At 45.1% G+C, this 18453-nt stretch overlaps 1 protein-coding gene across 5 annotated transcripts in view; it reads left to right on the top strand.

The window, feature by feature from the left end:
- FRMD4B (FERM domain containing 4B) overlaps positions 1 to 18453 on the top strand; it is a 135957-nt gene that overhangs the window by 106095 nt on the left and 11409 nt on the right. For all 5 annotated transcript variants that reach the window (XM_054216189.1, XM_054216191.1, XM_054216188.1 and 2 more), the window contains 10 exons: positions 683 to 766; positions 1952 to 2017; positions 3064 to 3121; positions 4085 to 4171; positions 13684 to 13760; positions 14847 to 14985; positions 15504 to 15645; positions 16474 to 16607; positions 16703 to 16822; positions 18090 to 18318. In XM_054216189.1, coding sequence (XP_054072164.1) covers positions 683 to 766; positions 1952 to 2017; positions 3064 to 3121; positions 4085 to 4171; positions 13684 to 13760; positions 14847 to 14985; positions 15504 to 15645; positions 16474 to 16607; positions 16703 to 16822; positions 18090 to 18318 — 1136 coding nt within the window. The remainder of the gene's footprint in view (positions 1 to 682; positions 767 to 1951; positions 2018 to 3063; positions 3122 to 4084; positions 4172 to 13683; positions 13761 to 14846; positions 14986 to 15503; positions 15646 to 16473; positions 16608 to 16702; positions 16823 to 18089; positions 18319 to 18453) is intronic.

The raw sequence follows: 18453 nt of genomic DNA, 5'->3' as shown, positions 1-18453 counted from the left end.
TAATGGAGCATATAAGGAGAAAATATTAACCATTCTACTCGTGCTTGTAAATAGGTTTTTAAATATTCTGCTGGGGGTTTTTTGTGACAAATTGCATTCGCATACTTCAACCCCTTTTATTTTGTTCCAGGCTGGGCCTGGAGTCCAAAATATTTGAACTTTCTGTAGAACAAGCAGTCCAGGGAAACTATTTTCAGTGAAAATATTTGAAAGTATACGAACTGAAACCCTTTGTTTTGAATCAGATCAGTGCTGAACTCTGAGATTTGACAAACACCATGCTGCTTCGTGAAATGTATTGTCCAGAGGTAGGATTCTAGAGCAAAAATTATCACTACAAGTCTTGCTTTTGGGCAGAGGCTTTCGGTCTGCAGCTGTTTCAGGCCTCTTTCTGCACTCAGCAAATAGAGTGAGTGTGTGCAAAGTAAATACTGATATGGTGCTCCCACTGCAGTGGCCTGAGAATCACGTGGCCGTATAACGAGTTACACCGTGAGTCTGCATGACACCATATACATCACTGTCATGTGAGAGGGCCTATAGAGTTACGTTGCTATGACAGCCTGATATGGGGCAATGCACTGTGTTCTTGGGTAGCAAATACAGCCCTTTCCTTCTGATGAAACTAGCGATAGCATCTATGATTCACTAGCAGTGATGCTGTGCCATTTTTGTTTTTTAGTGATGAAAACACTAGAAAAGACCTGAAGACACTGCCTGTCTTTCCTACCAAGACACTGCAGGAGCATCCATCGCTTGCTTACTGGTGAGTTATTTAATTTAAAATGTAAATCGTTGCTATGAACGGTACTGACAAGATCACTTTTAAACAGTTTTGCAAACTCTTTCAGCCTGTATGACATAGGACTCGGAGTTAATAGCTCATGTTCAAGCATTTCCAGTTTTTAGAAGGTTATAAACTACGTGAAATCTGATGCAAATCCCTCAATGAATATTTGTTCAAATTAACTTGCGGGATGAGGAACTGCTGGATCAGAATATATGGGGACTATATGGCTAGAAAGAGCTGAAATCTGAACTCCAGCCAAACCTGGGTTTGCAAAGAGCACCTTGCTCTTCAGCTGTCACGCAGCAGAGCCTCTGTGGTGGGCTGACCTTGGCTGGCTGCCGGATGCCCACCCAGCCGCTCTCTTCAACGGGACATGGGGAGACAATACGGTGGAAAAGCTGGAAACAGAAAGGTCCAGTTTTGTGGCTTGAATCTGCTGTAAAGGAACACGGCGTTTGGGATGAGTCAACTGTATTGTTTCCTTGTAATTGATGCCCTTGTGCAAGTTTGACTCCCTCATTTGTTTGGCTTTTTTTGTGTGTACCTTATGGATTTTTAAGTCTACCAGTACTTACTTATGATTTGGGGTTTTTTTCAGAATGAATACTGCTGGGTTTTTCTTTGCTTTCAAGTGTCTGACAAATGCATATTTTATTTTGCGTTCCACTAGAACAAAATGTTGAAGTATATAACAGGAAAAATGCAAAAAGGTCATTGCTGACAAATCTATATTTCTTCACCTATGAAATGTCAGGGGAAAATACAATGGAAGGAAAACATTTCTGGTTTAACTTCTTCTGTCTTACATATGGACCATTAACCATCCTTTGAAGTTTTGGTCCTTTAGAATGTGAAAATGAATTTATACAGTTAGTACCATTATTCTGCAGCAGCATCTGCGGCAGAGCAGGCTGATCCGAAATGATTCGTTAATTAGTCTGGAACGTGGCATGCGATGGCAGGGATCAGCCAGGCAGCTCCACACTGCTTAATGAAGGGTGGGAAAGAAATCAGTAAGAAACAGAATGTAAAACCCGAGCGAGAACTGTACAGAGGGGATGCTTCTCCGCATGCTGAGCAGGCGTCTGAATTTCGACAGATGCCGTCACACATGAAAAAAGTCACTGAGCCTCTAAATAGGGTTTTGTGCTTGTTTTGCAGTGAGGACAGAGTAATAGAGCATTATACACAAATTAAAGGTCTGAGCAGAGGACAAGCCATTGTTCAGTGAGTATGACACTTGTTAATTTATGGAGATGATAGTTTTACTTTTCTTTTTTCTTTTTTGTTGAGAAGTGGCAATGCAGGCTGTTTTGGTCATTATTGCTTGTATCTGCCGGGTTCTTTTTTATTGAGTTATATTTCAAAGTTAAATTATTTGAAGTTTTAGATTTCATAGGCTTCCAGTTAAGCTTATGTGTCCTTATTCAGATACCTCAACTATAAAAGTAATTATTTGGACTTGACTTTATTGGAAGACTCTTCACCATACCCCGCTTGCCATCAATTAGTTTTCACACTGAGCTCTGAGGACGAATATTACCTTAGGTCCTGTAAAAAAAAATAAAAATGAATGCATGTTTGTTGAAATGTTCAGAATTTGGCTTTCAAAAGAACAGGATCCATATAGAGCCTGTGGAATTTTATTTTTAATTTACCGTTAATATTAATGTGTTTCCTACAGGCAAATTCAGTGGGCGGTGTTAGAAACCATGAAGTTTGAGAAGATTGCCGTGGTTGCATGATGTAGACAACTTGTAGTTTTTCTCACATACCTCGATGCCTGTAACTCCGTCTCAATAATTTAGGGGCTTCTTTCAATAGGCAAAAAATTGTCTGTTCAGTGGCTGTCTGAATTGCCTCATGAAGCAGTTGTACAACTGCATAAGCACTTCCGTTTGGAGCCTATCCGTTGTAACCAAAGCACCATAATGGAATAATTATCGACAGGTCTTTACCGCCAACACTTCCCAAAAGCCTCACATGTCCAGTTCAGAATTTTTACTTTCAGTTCTCTGACCTCCTGATAAGAGATGGAATGTTTTGTTGTATGAGAGATTTTTCCATTCGCTTTAGCTGGACCAAAATATCACATCTTTCCTTGAGCCAGGATGCTAAGTTTCTTCTGAAAACATGGGCCTTCAATTATTAAGACCCTCAAAATATGCAAATGATAAATGACATGTCCTGAACGTATGTGTGAAAAAAAATACGTTAATAGATATTATTCCCTCCAGAGAAAATCATCTGATACACTATAAATCTGTCTACAGGTACATGAAAGTGGTAGAAGCTTTGCCAACATATGGAGTTCATTACTATGGAGTAAAGGTTAGTAAATGCCCATAGATAATGTGGTTGCTTAGCTTATTACATGATTACATTCCTATAGGAGTAATTTGATGATTCAATACTCTTCTACCAGAATTAAACCCCTCATTTTTCAACCTCTAGAATTTTTCCTCCTTCAATATTCTTTAAAAATTGTTTCCAGAGAGCAGCAAAGCATTACATGCTACAGAAGACAGAGAGGAATCTTTGTAAAACCTTCTGTAATCCTATCAGGAGCTAAATTCATATCAGCTTAATTAAACTGGCTATCACTTCTAGATCCGAAGCAGTTAATAGGTTCCCTAGAGACATTTCTAATCAAGATGGGGGCAGGGGGGGAACACAATGTAGAACTGCCTCTAAGTGGCTGATGATTAGTGGGTGTGTACTTGGAGTGGGGAAATACTGGGAAATATATTTGGAGGGTGATGGAAATACACGATTTATTCCCATTTGTAGAGCAGAGCCGGGGCTAAAGTGTTTTGTGCAGAAGAGTTCAGCAGAGATGATGTCTCCTTACTTTTGAGTCATGGCCATGACTGTGGTACCTGGGAAGCTGATGTTCTCCACTGTTCTCCTCCTGTGGCTGTCCATGCCTGAGTTTAGTGGATGCAGTCACTGGCCACAGTTTTTTTTTTTTTTTTTTTTTTTTTTTTTTTTCTGGTCCCATATCCTTCCCCCATCACAGCCACTCCTGCAACAAGTGACACCCCCTTGTCTCAGCAGCACTGCCGCTTTTTTGTCCACTTTGCACAACCGCCACCTGGTTTCTTGCCTCTGCCTGAGAAGGCAGGGGGAGAAAGTTTCGACATTCACTGCAGCATTCCACTTCACATCAATTTGTTAGCAAAAATATCTTTGCTCTGTACCCACTCGTACTTGTCACAGAATGCAATGGGCTGTAATCTTGGAATTGCTTAATTCTTAGGTAGCTCTTGGTTCATGTAGATGTCCATTTTTCAGGATAAACAAGGAATCCCATGGTGGCTTGGAATAAGTTACAAAGGAATAGGCCAGTACGACTTACAAGACAAAGTTAAGCCCAGAAAAGTAAGTGGTTTGCATCTGATTTTTATTTGGGGGGAGGGAAGGATATGGGATGGTGTTGCATGTCAGAATATACTTCTTTAAGCTGTTGCTTATTAGACTAGTGAGCAAAAGACCAAGGGTTGGAGGCAGAAGGAGAATTCTGCTGGCACTGGGGCAGTAAAACTCTCCCTCTCACACTGATAGTGGAAACTCCATTTGGGAGCTTTGGCTCGTGTGTCGTCCTGAGTTTGGTGGTCTCAGGACAGCCTGGGCAGGAATTTTGGCAGCCTCCAGGGATTGCTACAGAATTATGAAGCTATTGAGTTTCTGCAGGTCCCAAACTAAAGGCCTTGTACCTGAGCAGTGTTTTCACTTGGCTTTCATGGCTGTTTTTTGTATGTGAAGTGATCGATAAAAGGCTCCACTGATATCCGTGAAATACGAGGGGGACTGCGTGAAACTGCACGCCCGTTTAGGTAACTGTACGTTTCCGTGATGCAATGAATTGTAAGGGGGAAATTGAGAGTAAATGCCAAAAGCTGGAGGTTGTCCTTCTCTTTTTCCACCCCCCTGCCTCCCCAGTGTGTCTCCTGCAGAGCGAACTCTGCCAACAGCCCCCCTTGTTGTTTAAAGAGGGCAGAGGGTCCCGTATCGCACTCTTGGCTCCCTCAAAGCTCTGTCAGCCAGCCCCAACAGGCTCTTCTGCCAGCGGCCTTGGAAGCCCATCACCCAGCCCAAGCACACGATGAGTTGGGAGCTCGCCCAGTCCTGTAACCGCATACATCTCCCTGCGACGGTACTGAGCCCTGAAAGTCTTTTGAAGAGTTATTTAACCCTCTTGGCTGGGGAAACGAGCCAGGACTGCACATCAGGGGCCGTGCTGTTGGGTTGGATGTGTGTGGTTTCTTTCTGGTCATGTCTTCATTGGAACATCTAAACTGTGAGGAGATGGAGACCTGGAGTTTTGCTGTTGTTCTTCCCCAGGAATGATCTGGGCAGGAGTTCACATGAAGTGTGTGCTTCCTGCCAGGGAATTTTACATTTGCAAAATGATATTGTTTAGTGTATTTGTGCCAAAAAACACAGCTTAACAAAACTTCCTTGGTACGAGTAATTCCCCTTCAAGCTCCCAACTTGATTTTCTCTTTTTCCAGAGCAGGCTATGACTTGGTTTCTTTTGGTGTATTTTTATATACCTGTGTGTCCAAGGTTGAACTCATATGTCTTTGCTTTGCTTTGTTTAGTAAAGCAGTTTGTTCAGCCCCAGATCTCTCCTACCATGCCTGTTCTAAGATGATAGCGACACAAGTGGAACCCTAGAAAATCAAGTCAATGTTAATGCAGCCATTGATGGTCAAAGGAGAGCATCAAGGAGCTCCTCTTGCTCTTGAGCACTTCCCTATTCTTAGGCAACATCTACAAGATTTTTCCGGTCAGGTCAAACACAGATCATTCTCTAGCCAAGATGTCCAGCTGTGACCAGCAGCGCTCTCCAAGAAAATACAATCTGCCTGGCTAGAAGCATTGTTTCACCAAGCAGTTTTTCTGCTTGTGGGATTTCAGTTTACAACATCAACCAGGCAGATTAAGAAAAATTTTTAAGGTCAGCAGGGCCCAGATACCAAGTCACACCCTGCTACAGTTAGTTACGAGGCGTTGCCTTTGAATGCAGCAGGCGTTGTGTTTAAGAAAAGTAAAACAGAAAACTAAGATCACCTCTGCATTGGGAATGTTACAATGGGAATGATAATAGTTGTCTGCTTTGCTGTAATTATAATTATACAACGTGGTAGAGATAAAAAGGGAAGATGGGAGAGAGGAGCCGATATGCAGAGGGAAAGCTTAATGCCAATAAGCTGGTTGAAAAAGTGGGGATGGATGTGGCTGTATATCCTTATCGATTTGTGTCTGGTGTTAATAGGAGGGGACAAAAATGACTTAAGCCACAGCTTGTCCTGAGTTGTGACTCCTTTTAACACGCGGCTAAATATGCGAACGCTTTCTTCCATACAAAAAGTTTCAGGGTTTGAAATACAAAGTGCACTTCTGATGTGATCCGTGGAAGTAATTGGAATCAGATTGCTTTCGGGGGGGAAAGCAGATGCTGGGTCTAGAGAGGCACCACGTCCAGGCTTGGGTTGGAGCTAAAGTGTTGCGATACTGCTGTGCATTTCAGTGTAGCTATAGCCTTGCTGCCTGTGATGGCGGCAAGCAGAGGTTTCCTGTTAACCAGTATTGCCGTTTGTTCATATTTATGAATGTATCAGACTATATTTCAGAGGGAGAAGAGTCTGTACAGCTTGCATGAATCTCCAAGGAGTCAGCAAGCACAGTCCTTTCCAAAGCAACAGGCAAGAGGAGAGTACGCATGTAAGCTATGCCTGTCTTTTGGAGCAGAGGTGCTAGTTTTGCTCAACTTAGCAGAATTTTCTTGCTTTGCTTTTCGGGATGGAAAACAGCAGTTTCACAACTGCCATGTGCTGGTGTTTTCCTGCTGTTTATACTGGGAATCAAAAGTGCTGTTGTGTTTATCCCTAGCCATCTGGGAAGGAGCATCCTTATTATGCTCTACTTCTCCAGTTAGTGATGTTTAAATGTACATGCGGCTGATTAAGCTAATAAAAGGGAAGGGCTGAGTCCAAGTCTAATGAAGCTGGTCTTTCTTAATTTTAAAGATACAGGTGATCTCTAGGTTTTCAAACCTCTCTGATGCTGGCTGCAGTGGGAAAGCTGCTGGGTTTCAGGTGGGAGGCTTTGAACTGGAATTGGTGCCTGTGCTCCAGCTGAATTCACACCAGGAGGGATTTGTTCTGCTCACTGTGTCTTTTCTGCAATGCTAATGGCTGCAGTCAGAAGTAGCTGCATTTGTTTAATGTGTTCATCATAGGCCAAGATAAGGCTGTGGCAAGACCCGAGTCCATATTCAAATAAAATTTTAAAAATAATAATAAAATAATACTTATAAAATTAACTGCACCCATTAATTCAGTATCAATTAAATCCCAACAAATATAACCATCCTCCTCAAAAACTGGAATTGTTTGGCTTTATCCAAGTAGGTCTTTAGGCAGAGAGACCTAAATATGAGCCTTGGAGCACAGTGTTTATCCCAAGATTTTGTTGTTGGATCAACACAGTTGTGTGAAGTCCAAGGCTGAGAACTCTTCACAGGAAGCAACTTGCAGGACAGACCTGGATGAAGCAATCTCCAGATCGTATCGCCCAGCCCTGCCAACGCTTGCGCATGTCCCGTCAGTCATCTGTGAGGGGAACGTGTGTTGTTGGAGAGGACGGTGTGTAACTCGGGGCTGGACCAGGAGAACCTGCCCTGTCTGTGTAAAGCTGGCTGGGGAGGTTTGAGTCCGGCTGGTAACATTTTGCTGGTTGACCTGAGGTGGTTTGAAGAAAGGAGTTTTGTTGCTGTAAGTCACTCCTGAGAGCTCGTATCGCTTTGGAAGTGGTTTGTAGCGAAGCGGGCGCGTGTTTTACACCTTTCCTGGGACTGTGAGCTAATGGAGCCGAGGGGAGTGCTGTGCTCCAGCGCTGTAATAGACTGAAAATGGAGAATTCTTTTTTGTGTCATTTATGAAAATTGTCTTTTTCTTTGTAGATAAAAGCAGTGGCTCCACACTGGCTGGAGGTTACACTGGGCTCAGTTGTTTATAATCCTGAAGTCTCACAGGGCATAAAAAAGCCTGGGTTTGGCAACACTTGTTCAGATTTCAGCTCAGACCTGGGATTAACTCTGCAGTCCTGCTGCTTTGCAAACATAGTCTCCCTTCAGCTGCAGTTAATACTGAGATGCCTCCTGCTTGCTATGGGATGGCATGCCAAGATCCTGTCCCCAATCTCCTCTGAATCAATTAGGAAAAGCATAAAACAGGTCCCAGGAACTCTGTATGCTGTTTCAAAACAGAATAGACCTACCTTTTATCTCTATTCCAATTCTTCTCGCTGGTGAGATAAACAATGCCTTGTCTTGTCTATGGAGTGTGTATTATGGTCTGAGTTGGGTTTATTCTGTGTTCAGCCAATATGTGGTGATCCTCTGAGGGATGGGAACTTGAGAAGGCAGCTTGCTGGCTTTTTGACTCGTTCTCCCACTTCATTGTGTTTCTGTGGGCGACTCCCTGGTGATAAATGAACTATAATGTCTGAAGAGAACAACTAATCTTGCTGTGGTATTGCTTCAAATCTACAAGAATTTTCATTCTAATGCGAGTTGTCTTGAATACATTATGTTCTCAGAAGTGTTTTTTATTAGACTATGCTAGGTTTGAAATGGGTAATATTTATGATATTATTTTAACTCAATATATACCAAGAGCTGATGCTGAAAGTTTTTTTTCTTTTCCCTTGCAGAACATTTACATAATGTAAATTTGCTGTCCTGCTTTGCTGAATGGTTCGAAACACAACAGCATTTGTATAGGCTTCTCAGCAGGCGGATCTAATTAGGCAGAGATTTCTTTTATGGTGTTTGTTTCTCACCAAGTAGAAGCCATTGATTTAGACATAAGACACTAAGCTCGCATAATTATTTAAAATAAGCACATAGCTGTTATGAGAGTGCTCTGAAATTCAGTTCTTTCCAGATGTGCGGAAAGTTGCTTGAGTGTCACCTGCCCCAAAACATGCGTTTTGGGACAGTTTGATGCTGAGACATCTCTGATTCTTGTTAATGCCAATGCTAGTGAGAACTGAGTAAAGGTGGACTGCAATGCATTAGGAAAAAAAAAATGTGATTGAAGATGTTTTTAGAGGAATGGCTTAATATGTAAGAGATGAAGGATGCCTCCAGGTGAGCTCTGCCAATTTTTGCTGGCGCAGGTGGGAGCTGTCTGCTGCCTCCTCTCAGAAGCTGCTGCAGGTGGGGCGGTTTGGCTCTCCTGCCATCTCCCCCAGTGCCTCCCTCCATGGCCGGGCACAGCAACCTACAACAAAAAGATTTCAGTTGAAGGTAGCATGCCAGACAGCAAACTGGAGCGGAGGGGCTGCAACGCAGCCCTTCTTCCAGCATTGCCGGCAGGGCGGTAATTTCCTTCATCGGGGTGGGGTACATTCCTGTGAGCAGAAACCTTTTATGTTTCCTTTGTCTGAATTGCCAGATTTGTCTGGAGATTGCTGTTCCCAGCCAGTTCCTGGGGTGCTGGTTGCCGAACCCCCTTATAGGCACCACACGTACCGAGAGGTGCTTTGAAAGTGCTTCCCAAGGGAAGGGCACATGCTGCAGCATGGTTCTTGCTTCCATGCTGACCTTACCTCTGGGTGGAAAAATCAAAGATCTGTGTAATTTAGCTCTTGGTCGGAATTTGCCATCAACCTTGGAAACATCCTGGGAGCAACCTGGGCATGCAGTGTGCCTGGGGCTGGTGCAGCAGTGGTTGGACACACAACCCAGATTTTTGCCCTGTTGCAAAGAAAAAATAATTCTTTTTTTAAACAAAATGCATCAGGCTTATAGGAATATTAAGGCAAGGGCCCCTGAGAAGCTCTCTTGCATGTTTCTCAGGCAGGGGCTCTGCCAGCTCCTGCCTGCGATCTTGATGGGGCCGTTTTTCGAGCTGGCGAGTTCCTGCTGTCGGGCCCAGACAAACTTGCATTTTATTCAAAACTTGAATGCAAGATTGGCCAGGTAAAAAAACAAAACCAGCTGCTTCTTTTATTAAGTTGTCTCACAACTGAAGCAGCCTGTGTCTGCTTTGTGCCTCGTTAGACGACAATTACAGCTCTCTTTGTATGGGAAAACAGGGTTGGGAGGGCGATACCTTGCTGTGTTTCTGCAGTATCTGAAAGAGAATCGCAGAAGAAATGCAGAAAGCTTAAACGCATGGGCTTGCAAAAGCAGCATCCGGGTGGCAGAAGTCAGGCTGGTGCAGAGAGGTGCCTGATTAATGAAGTGTGACTGGGGAGATTTGCACCTCCATCTTCTCCAAAAAGACACAGAAAACAAACCTGGACCAAATTCTGCTTGTGGAGTCGGTCAAGTGGCCCCTGCTGTGCCTACTGGGAGTTGTCAGGAGCCTTTAAGGATCTGGCAATCTAAATAGATGGGAAGGCTATTAAGAAAACATTCATTAGCTCAGGTGGACCCAATCATCTGGTTAAAGGAAACATACATTACAAAATGTCCACAAAAAAAAAACATTTTAATTATTCCTAATTGTTCTTCCAGCCCTCAAAAACCAGTTCCAGATTTCCTGGAATTTCCTGGTTATTTTTTTCTTTTTTTACAGCTCTTTTGTCTTTTAATATGCATGTAGTTTAGGTAAGATTGAAATTAGGAATGATTTAGAAACATGTCTGTACAGAGTTAGGGTGTACTTGAAGGGGGCAGGAAAACTCTAGTGCAGTGACAGTTTCCTGCATATAGCTTTTTGTCCATAATTCAGGAAAAAATTATTTGAAGGAGTTTATAGAATTTCATTTGGTTTACTCTGGCTTATTCTTGAGTATTTTTTTTTTTGCCCTTGTTTGTATTGAGGCCTTTTTTTCCTCTTGTCTTCATGAATCCAGACAAGTTAGGCAGAAACTCACTGATACATTCATTCGTGATTATTTTTAAGTGCACCTATATAAATATTATTAGTTCGCAACTTATTCTGACACCACTCATATAATCACTGTGAGGTTTTTTTAAGGACCTGACTGCAGGAGTTTGTCAGAGGAGCTGATTGCTAAGAGCTTATTTTGCTCTTAAGTGAGATAGCTTAAGGATAGGGCACTTCTCAGTCCGTAAGAGCAAAAATGTGTCCTGTGCGCAGCATTTCAAGTGCGGCTTCCCCGTCTCTGTCCCCATCTCTGATCTCCTCTGCAGTGGAGCAGCAGAGGGGGGAGCCGGAGTTGTCCCAGTCCTGTGTGTCTTTGGGCAAGGTGGCAAATGTCTCTGTGCTGAATGTACCCAGCTGCAAATGCCTCGGGCGCCTGTCAGCTCCTTCTTGGGCTGGGATGGATCTCGCAGGCTGGGGAGGAAATGGGGCAAAACTCTACCCACATCCTGAGGCGATTCCATGCAGGTTTCTTTACAAATGCAAAGGCTTTTTTTTCTTTTCTCCCATTCTTGGCATCACAGATGATGGGATGGTCTGTGATCAGGGATGGGGGCTGGCGCTGGTTTCGCACAAGCAGCTCCCCATGGAAGGGTCCACCCAGACCCTTGGAGTGCTGGTGTGTCACCCTGCCTGGGCAGGAGGCTCCTCGAGGTGGTGGGACAGCTGTGTTTTGTCCCCTCGCCGAATGCCCCTAGGCCAGGTGACCCCTTCTCCCGCAGTCTTGGGGAATGCCGAGCACGTCCGGAGGGGGAAAAACCCAGAGGAAGTGAGGGAGTCATCACCCGCAACCGATAAAGAGGCAGCGAGGCAGTTTTTTTTTCCACAGGTCGTGTTTGAAGCACGCCCATCGTGTTTTACGAGCGTGGGAGCCGGGCAGCCGGCGATGCGGCACGATGCTTCTGGTCCAACCTGTTACCTCTCGGGCGTGAGTCCATGGCGGCAGGGCCGGGGCTTGGCCACCTTAGCCCCCTGGCCAGGCTTCCTCCCACCTCAGCTCCCCGCTGGGCCTCGGGGGGCTCTGAAGGGTGCGACCCCTCTGTAGAAACCCTCTCTTCTTCCCTCCTGGGCTCAGTTTTCCCTTTATCAGAGGGAAAAGGGTGGGTCGGGGAGGCGTCGCTGCCGGGAGAGGCTGGTGATGTCAGGCGTGTGTCAGCAGTGGGAGGCGAAGCCGGCGGGAGCGGAGCGGGGAGGGATGGCAGGACGACGGCAGCCTCTCACTCTGCTCTTCTCATGTCGCCCTTAACGCCGTCCAGAGGGGCCAGGGAGCAGGGGCCGGTGCTGCGGGGAGGTGAGTGCAGGGACATGGGGGCTGCGTGGGGACACGGGGGTGGCTGGGGCATCGGGGCCGAGGTGGGGATCCCTGCGTGCCTGAGCACCCACGGGTGCTATTGCTCAACGCCCTGACATGCTGCCTGAGCTCTGTTCTCTTGGGGTTTTTCTAGAAGTATTTATTTAAAAGTTCAATGCCAAGTTATGGAGAGGGCAGTTCTGAAAGTAGTGGGACTGGTCAGGGTGCTTTTAATACAAAGATAAACTTACATAAGCAGCAGAGTAAAACTTCCACAATCTTTAAGAAAGTTACTTATTAGTTCAAGTAAATGACATTTCCCCTTGCTGCATTTTTCATATAGGAGGATCTAATAATAAATTGTAGTACGAGGAAGGCAAGCTTTAACTAAACAGAATGAAAAGTTGCTGAAAGAGCTGGAGTTTTCCCCACAAACACATACACTGGGTTGTTTCATTTACAATCTGTGTTAAGAATGTTTCAAGTGCAGCATGGTGTAATACATAATTGTTTTACAAAACTTGAAGTTCCTCCATCGTCGAAGTGTGGTGTGTGGGGCTTTGGCAGAGGTCAGGGGGAATGTCCTGGGGACTTCTGGTGTGTTGTGGCTGCTCCCGTGGAGGCTTCAGAACAACTGTGGGGAGGGAGGGGGTTGCTGTGGTGGCCCGGGTGCCTTGGCTGGATCGTGGGTTTTGCAAGCTGATTTCTCCCACTTGATGCTGGTCCTGCCTGCCCAGCCGGGGTGGAAGAACCTCAGGTACCTTCGCCTGGGCTCCGGCTCCAGGAAGGAAGTACAGCCTATGCTGATGCTCTGGTGCACCCCGTCATCTTCAGGTGACACGTCCCTGGGGCAGCCGTACAGGTCTTTGTATGGGCCTAGGCACTGCTGGAGAGGGGACAGGAGGTGGCACCGCAGGATGCTGCACCCGGGGGATGGGGAACAGCTTGGCCAAAGCTGGGCTGAGGAGATGCAACCCCAGATGGATCATCCCTGGAGGGTGGCTAATGCTGGCACAAAGGGAGAGCGGATTCATATGAAATTCTGATCCCACGGGTGCAGCTGCCAAGCCCTGCTAGACTTTGATCTCTTCTCCCAGCTGGCACTTTGCAGGAAATCTGTGGTTTCCTTACAGCAGTGTGCGTTGTGGGGTGGCTTCCTCCTGTAGCTGCTCTTTCTCTGTACGTGTTGTACCCTTGCTCCAAAATGCCATGTTGAATCTTTCACCCACTGTCTTCAGAAGAAGAAAGGTCTTGGTTTTCTCCCAGCTGCTGCCGTTCCCTGGGGATGTTCTGACTGAGGGAACAGACCACAGGTGTCTATGCAATTACTTTGTGTAGAGATTTTTGCATTTAATCAGAGAGAAAAGAACTTTAGCTGCCCTCCCAAAATCTCTCTGAACTTCTAGTAGTGAAATTAAATGTGCTATTGATGGAAACGGATGTTGTCACAGGCAAAATCCTCAGCTTGCACTGCATTGTCCCTAAGAGTGTGAAATTACTTCAGGGGCATCCTTTACATCTATATTTATGTGCTTATTTTAATTGACGTTATGAATGTTGTGATTGCTGAGCCCGTGTAATAGCTGAAGATACACAGGAATAGTAATTTGCTGAAATGACATAACACTGTGGGGAGAAGACTGGTGACTCTTGTAGTGATGGTGTTCTGCTTCTCTCTCTTCCAATTCTCCTAGCTATTTCAATGGAAACAGCTGGAAAATCTCTATTTCCGTGAAAAGAAGTTTGCTGTGGAAGTACACGATCCCCGCAGGTAAGGCTGGAGGAGGCGGTTGTAGCAGCAGGATTGATCTTTACCCAGATTGGGGATTCGTCATCTCGTGTTAGCGGATGGGGGTGGGATGTGCCTCGGAGTTTACTCTGGGCTGTGTGACGCTGAGCCTGATCCTGCATTTGGCAGAACAGACCAGGGCTGGATCTACGCTGCGGGTAATGGACAAGTAGTGCTTTGATGTTGCAGAGGGAAGGTCACAGCCACAGTGAGCAACCCAGAGCAACTGCTGATGTGTTACAACTCTGGGTGTCCTTCTCTCAGATTGCCTGTGATGTCCACCGAGGGAGTTCTTGGAGCAGAGGGAGGACTATTTGTCATGGCCAAATTTGCTCACTTTAGAAAACTCTTCCCCGAGAGCCTGCTGTAACGTGCCTGTGCAGTAGGAGACCTGGGAATGCAGCCCACATGGACTGCAGGCAGGACCTGGACATGACTTTCTCACTCACCTTCTGCCCTCCCCTGCCTTGGCAGCGATGCTCCCTCTGAACTTGAGCCTTCAGGGCCCAGAAGGAGCACCACCGGTTGGGGTGGGAGCTCACCCACAGGCTGCTTCCCTGTGCCTTCTCCTCAAGATCCCTCCCAAGAAGGAAGATTTTGCCCAGGGTGAATTTCTGACTCCACCTTCCTTTCTGCTTCTCCTGCTGCCATCCTGTTTGCCTCTGGTACAGGACCGCTGGGCCAGGAGGAGCTGCGAGATGCTCTGCTGATCCCTCATCCTGCCTGATCTCTCCTTTCAGGATCCCCTGACAGTCTGCTCACCCTTTCTAGGTTTATAGCGTGCCCCACCATAGGTCTCAGAAGCACAATTGTGCTGCTGAACTAAAAGGCACCACAGTTGCTGCTGCTCTGTGTTGCAAAGCTCAACCAGGAGGGACTTCAACTTTGTAAAATTAAGGGAAGGTTAGGAGGGAGGAAAGGCAGCAGCACAGGGTGGTGGGGAGAAGGAAATCGGAGTTTTCGTGTCTGTAAAACAAAGGCTGAGCCTCGTCTGGTTAAGAAAGAGGCATTTTGGAGTCTAAACCTCAAAGACCTGTCTTGAAACTGCATTTCTTCTCACCTCCTCAGAATTTCAGTGTCGAGAAGGACCTTTGGTCAGAGTGGACTGGTAGTGCAAACCTGGTATGCAAACACTTCCCTGATCAAGTCCATCTGGGTGATGGCAATCAGTCAACACCAGTTTTACTTGGACAGAAAGCAAAGCAAAGTAAGTTGTAAGGCATTTTATACTGTGGGCATAAGTTTCAACACCTTTCCTGTATATCTTCTGGTGTATGTTTTTCCATGGATGAATTACTCTCCAGAGAAGAACTACAAATTGTTTTTGTCAGCTTTTTGAGCCGTCTATTAGTGACAGTATTGTAATTCGATCCATTTTAGCCTGCCTGTGATTAAGGGCTGTGGAAGTGTAATCACAGAACAGGGAATTCCCACGTCTCAGTGTTTAATCTGTTCTTTCTTTTATCCCCTTCTCGTGTTCATTTTGAACACAGTGCAAACAGCAAAGAGATTTTTGGGTTGGGAGATGGCTCAGGCTTTTGGGACAGAGGGGGAGAGGAACACCAGCACAGCCCTGTGCACCGCGAGTTCCTGCGTGATCCTGTTGCCTTAGCCCTTAATTCTGTGGGAGATGTGTGAAACGTCATCTTCTGTGACTCTGTGCTCTGAACTTAGAGGTAACTTGATGAGGCTGGATTTTTTTTATTTTTTTTTTAACTGCTTCAGGCAAAAATTCCTTCAGCCAGAAGTTTGGATGATATCGCCATGGATCTGACAGAGATGGGAACACCAAAAGTTTCAAAGCTAGTGACTTTGGAGGCAAAGAACCAGCTTATTATGGCCAGCAACGGCAGTTTGATCTCATCAGGTAATACTTCGTGTAAATGCGAGGTGGGGAAGTACTGTGGGGCTTGTGTATGTGAAAAGGGAAAATGAGGCTAGATGACTGTACGTACAGTGACATGTCTTAGTTATGTATCTGCAACAGTAACAGCAATGGTATAACCTGCAGTTTCCCCCCCGTAACTAAGTGAGGAAATAAAACTATGCTAGATGGATAAGCACCCATATACTCTTGGTCCGTGAATAATATCAGTTGATATCAGTTTACCAGTCAGTCCTTGAATCACTGTAAGTCTCATCAAAGTCTGAGAGAAATTTGATCTAGGCTAACTTTAAGCACTTGTTCGAGGAGTTGAATTGCCCCGAACTTCCTCAAAAATGAACAAAAATGAATAAATGCTTCCAAATAAAGCTCAGCTCTGGACTGGACTTTAGATCTGTCCCTTGACTGGGGAGAAGCGGGAAAGGGAGGAGGTAAAAGCCTGGCTGCCACATGCAGGTGCCTTGAGGTGAAGCCCAAGTGAAGAGCCTCACTGTCTGTCTCAAAAGCGAAGTCAAAGCCCAAACATCAAGTATATTGTAGATATCCCTAATGCAATGATTTATATTTCAGGTGGTGGGGTTTTGGGGTGTATACTTAGGACTTATCATGCCAGTATATACATTGGGGGTTTGAAAAGTGCGGATTTCCTAAAAGCCTGCTTACTGGGTGACACGAGAGCTGGATGTTGCACTTTGAATAATGCGTTGTTTTGCTGGGCTATACTGCTTTGGGGAGATCTCAGCTTACTTGACCAGAAGAAAAAAGGGCTTTTATCTGCATATCCTCTGATACAGAGAGTGTTTTTTTCAGGCTCTCAGGATTCAGAGGTCAGTGAAGAACAAAAGAAGGAGAAAATTATGGAACTAAAGAAGAAAGAGAAACTCCTTCAGGAAAAACTGCTTCAGAAAGTTGAGGAGCTGAAGAAAATCTGCCTGCGAGAGGCGGTGAGAACTGCGCCTTACGCGCTGGGGTTGGGGTGGGTGAGAGAGAGCCCTTCTCTCCCTCCGAACCTTCACGTGGAGCCCCCTCTGTTCCCCAGGAGCTGACAGGCAAGATGCCCAAGGAGTATCCTCTGGGTGCTGGAGAGGAACCTCCCCAGGTCAGAAGACGTGTTGGCACGGCATTCAAGCTGGATGACAACCTGCTCCCGAGTGAGGAGGTGAGTACTGCAGTTTGTTTTCATGGCAGAGGTGGGGTGGCCAGACTGGTGGCCAAAGCTGCTTGTAAATAATCCAGCTCTTCCCTGATTGTTTAAGAGGAGGCAGCTGGGACAGTTGCTTGCATAGGCTGGGAAATTTAGACAGGTACCGCCCTTATTTCAGCTGTGCTGCCTTTGAAATGATCAGGAAGTTGGCCATTTCAAAAGCCCTTAAAATCCCCTGACCTGAACCCCTGATTTGGCCATGCTGCTTGAATTTTAATGGATGCTTTGCTGCTAATTAGAGCAGAGCAGGTGCATAATGCCATTTGGCAGCTCTTGGCTATGAGCTTTTCTCGAGCATTGATTTGTGTCGGGTTGAGATTGTGTTTGCACCCAGAATGTGGCAGGGGTGTGCACTGTCCCCCTTGCAAAATCATCTGTCCGTGAGCATAGTTATGTGACAGGTGACAGCAGGAGGAGATTTATCTCTGGCTTAATGCAAGTTCCACCTAAGTTAAAGCTCTCTATATTGCTCAAGGAGCTAATATGAACTTTGCTGGCAGAGCCTGACTCAGGAGATATGGTAATTCAGATATATGCAGTTTCTGGACACATACCATTCCCCCTCATTCCCTGTGAGATTTGTTAACAAGCTGTTTAATCCAAGTAGTAAGTAGGTGTTGGGCACTTTGCATCAGTCTTTTACCAAAAACTCACTGCCCTGGCTTAGAGGACTGGTATAATCCGTGTCTGCAGCAAACTGATTTTATGTAGACTGCTTAAAAGCTATTGAAATAAAATCTTGCTGACCACATTTAATAATATATCGCTTAGCACTGCTGCAATGCCTTTCATCTGAGCATCTCAAAGCTGTTGACAAACAATTAATTAAAGCCTCCAACTCCCTGTTACGTAGGTATGGTGGCATCAGTTTCCGTTTTTATTTTCTCCAAACTTGAGATTTTGAACAGATGTTTTCAGGCTCGGACTCAGAGCAAGAGGTTTAGCGATGTAAACCTGAATTTAGGTGTCTATCTTGCATCACCCAGGCTCGAGAACTTTGGACCTTTCTCAAGAAATCTCATAATCTTACACTAGTCATAGAAATAAGGTCTAAGAGTTTCATATGCTGAGATTCTCTTCTGTGTAAACTTCGGTATTTCTGTGTTTTGTGCTCAAGATTTCACTTCATTACCACAAAAATGGATCTTCTATTTATTCAATGACTTTCATTGATAATTTCTACCCAGAATACAAGCAAATAACTTATCTCACAAATTTGCAGGATCCCGCTTTGCAGGACTTGGAGAGCAATTTTATCATACAGCAAAAGCTGGTGGAAGCTGCAAAGAAACTTGCCAGTGAGCCAGACCTCTGCAAAAATGTGAAGAAAAAAAGAAAGCAAGAGTATACTGATGCTGTAAAAAAGCTGCAAGAGATAGAAAATTCCATAAATGAGTACAGAATCAAGTGTGGCAAAAAACCAACCCAGAAATCAGCTCTTACTCTACCAGGTAAACAAGAGAATTCCCCATATTCTGATGAAAACAGGAAGAAAAAAGTAATTTGGCTCATTTAAAAGATTTGTTTACATCTCCTCTATGTGATTTTTATCTTCTCCAAGGCAGTTAAGTAAGAAAAAAAGAGAG

The sequence above is a fragment of the Rissa tridactyla genome, chromosome 10, assembly GCF_028500815.1.
Source record: "Rissa tridactyla isolate bRisTri1 chromosome 10, bRisTri1.patW.cur.20221130, whole genome shotgun sequence".
In the NCBI taxonomy this organism is placed as follows: domain Eukaryota; kingdom Metazoa; phylum Chordata; class Aves; order Charadriiformes; family Laridae; genus Rissa; species Rissa tridactyla.
The sequence above is the reverse complement of the archived record's forward strand: the minus strand, read 5'-3'. Positions and strand labels throughout refer to the sequence as shown.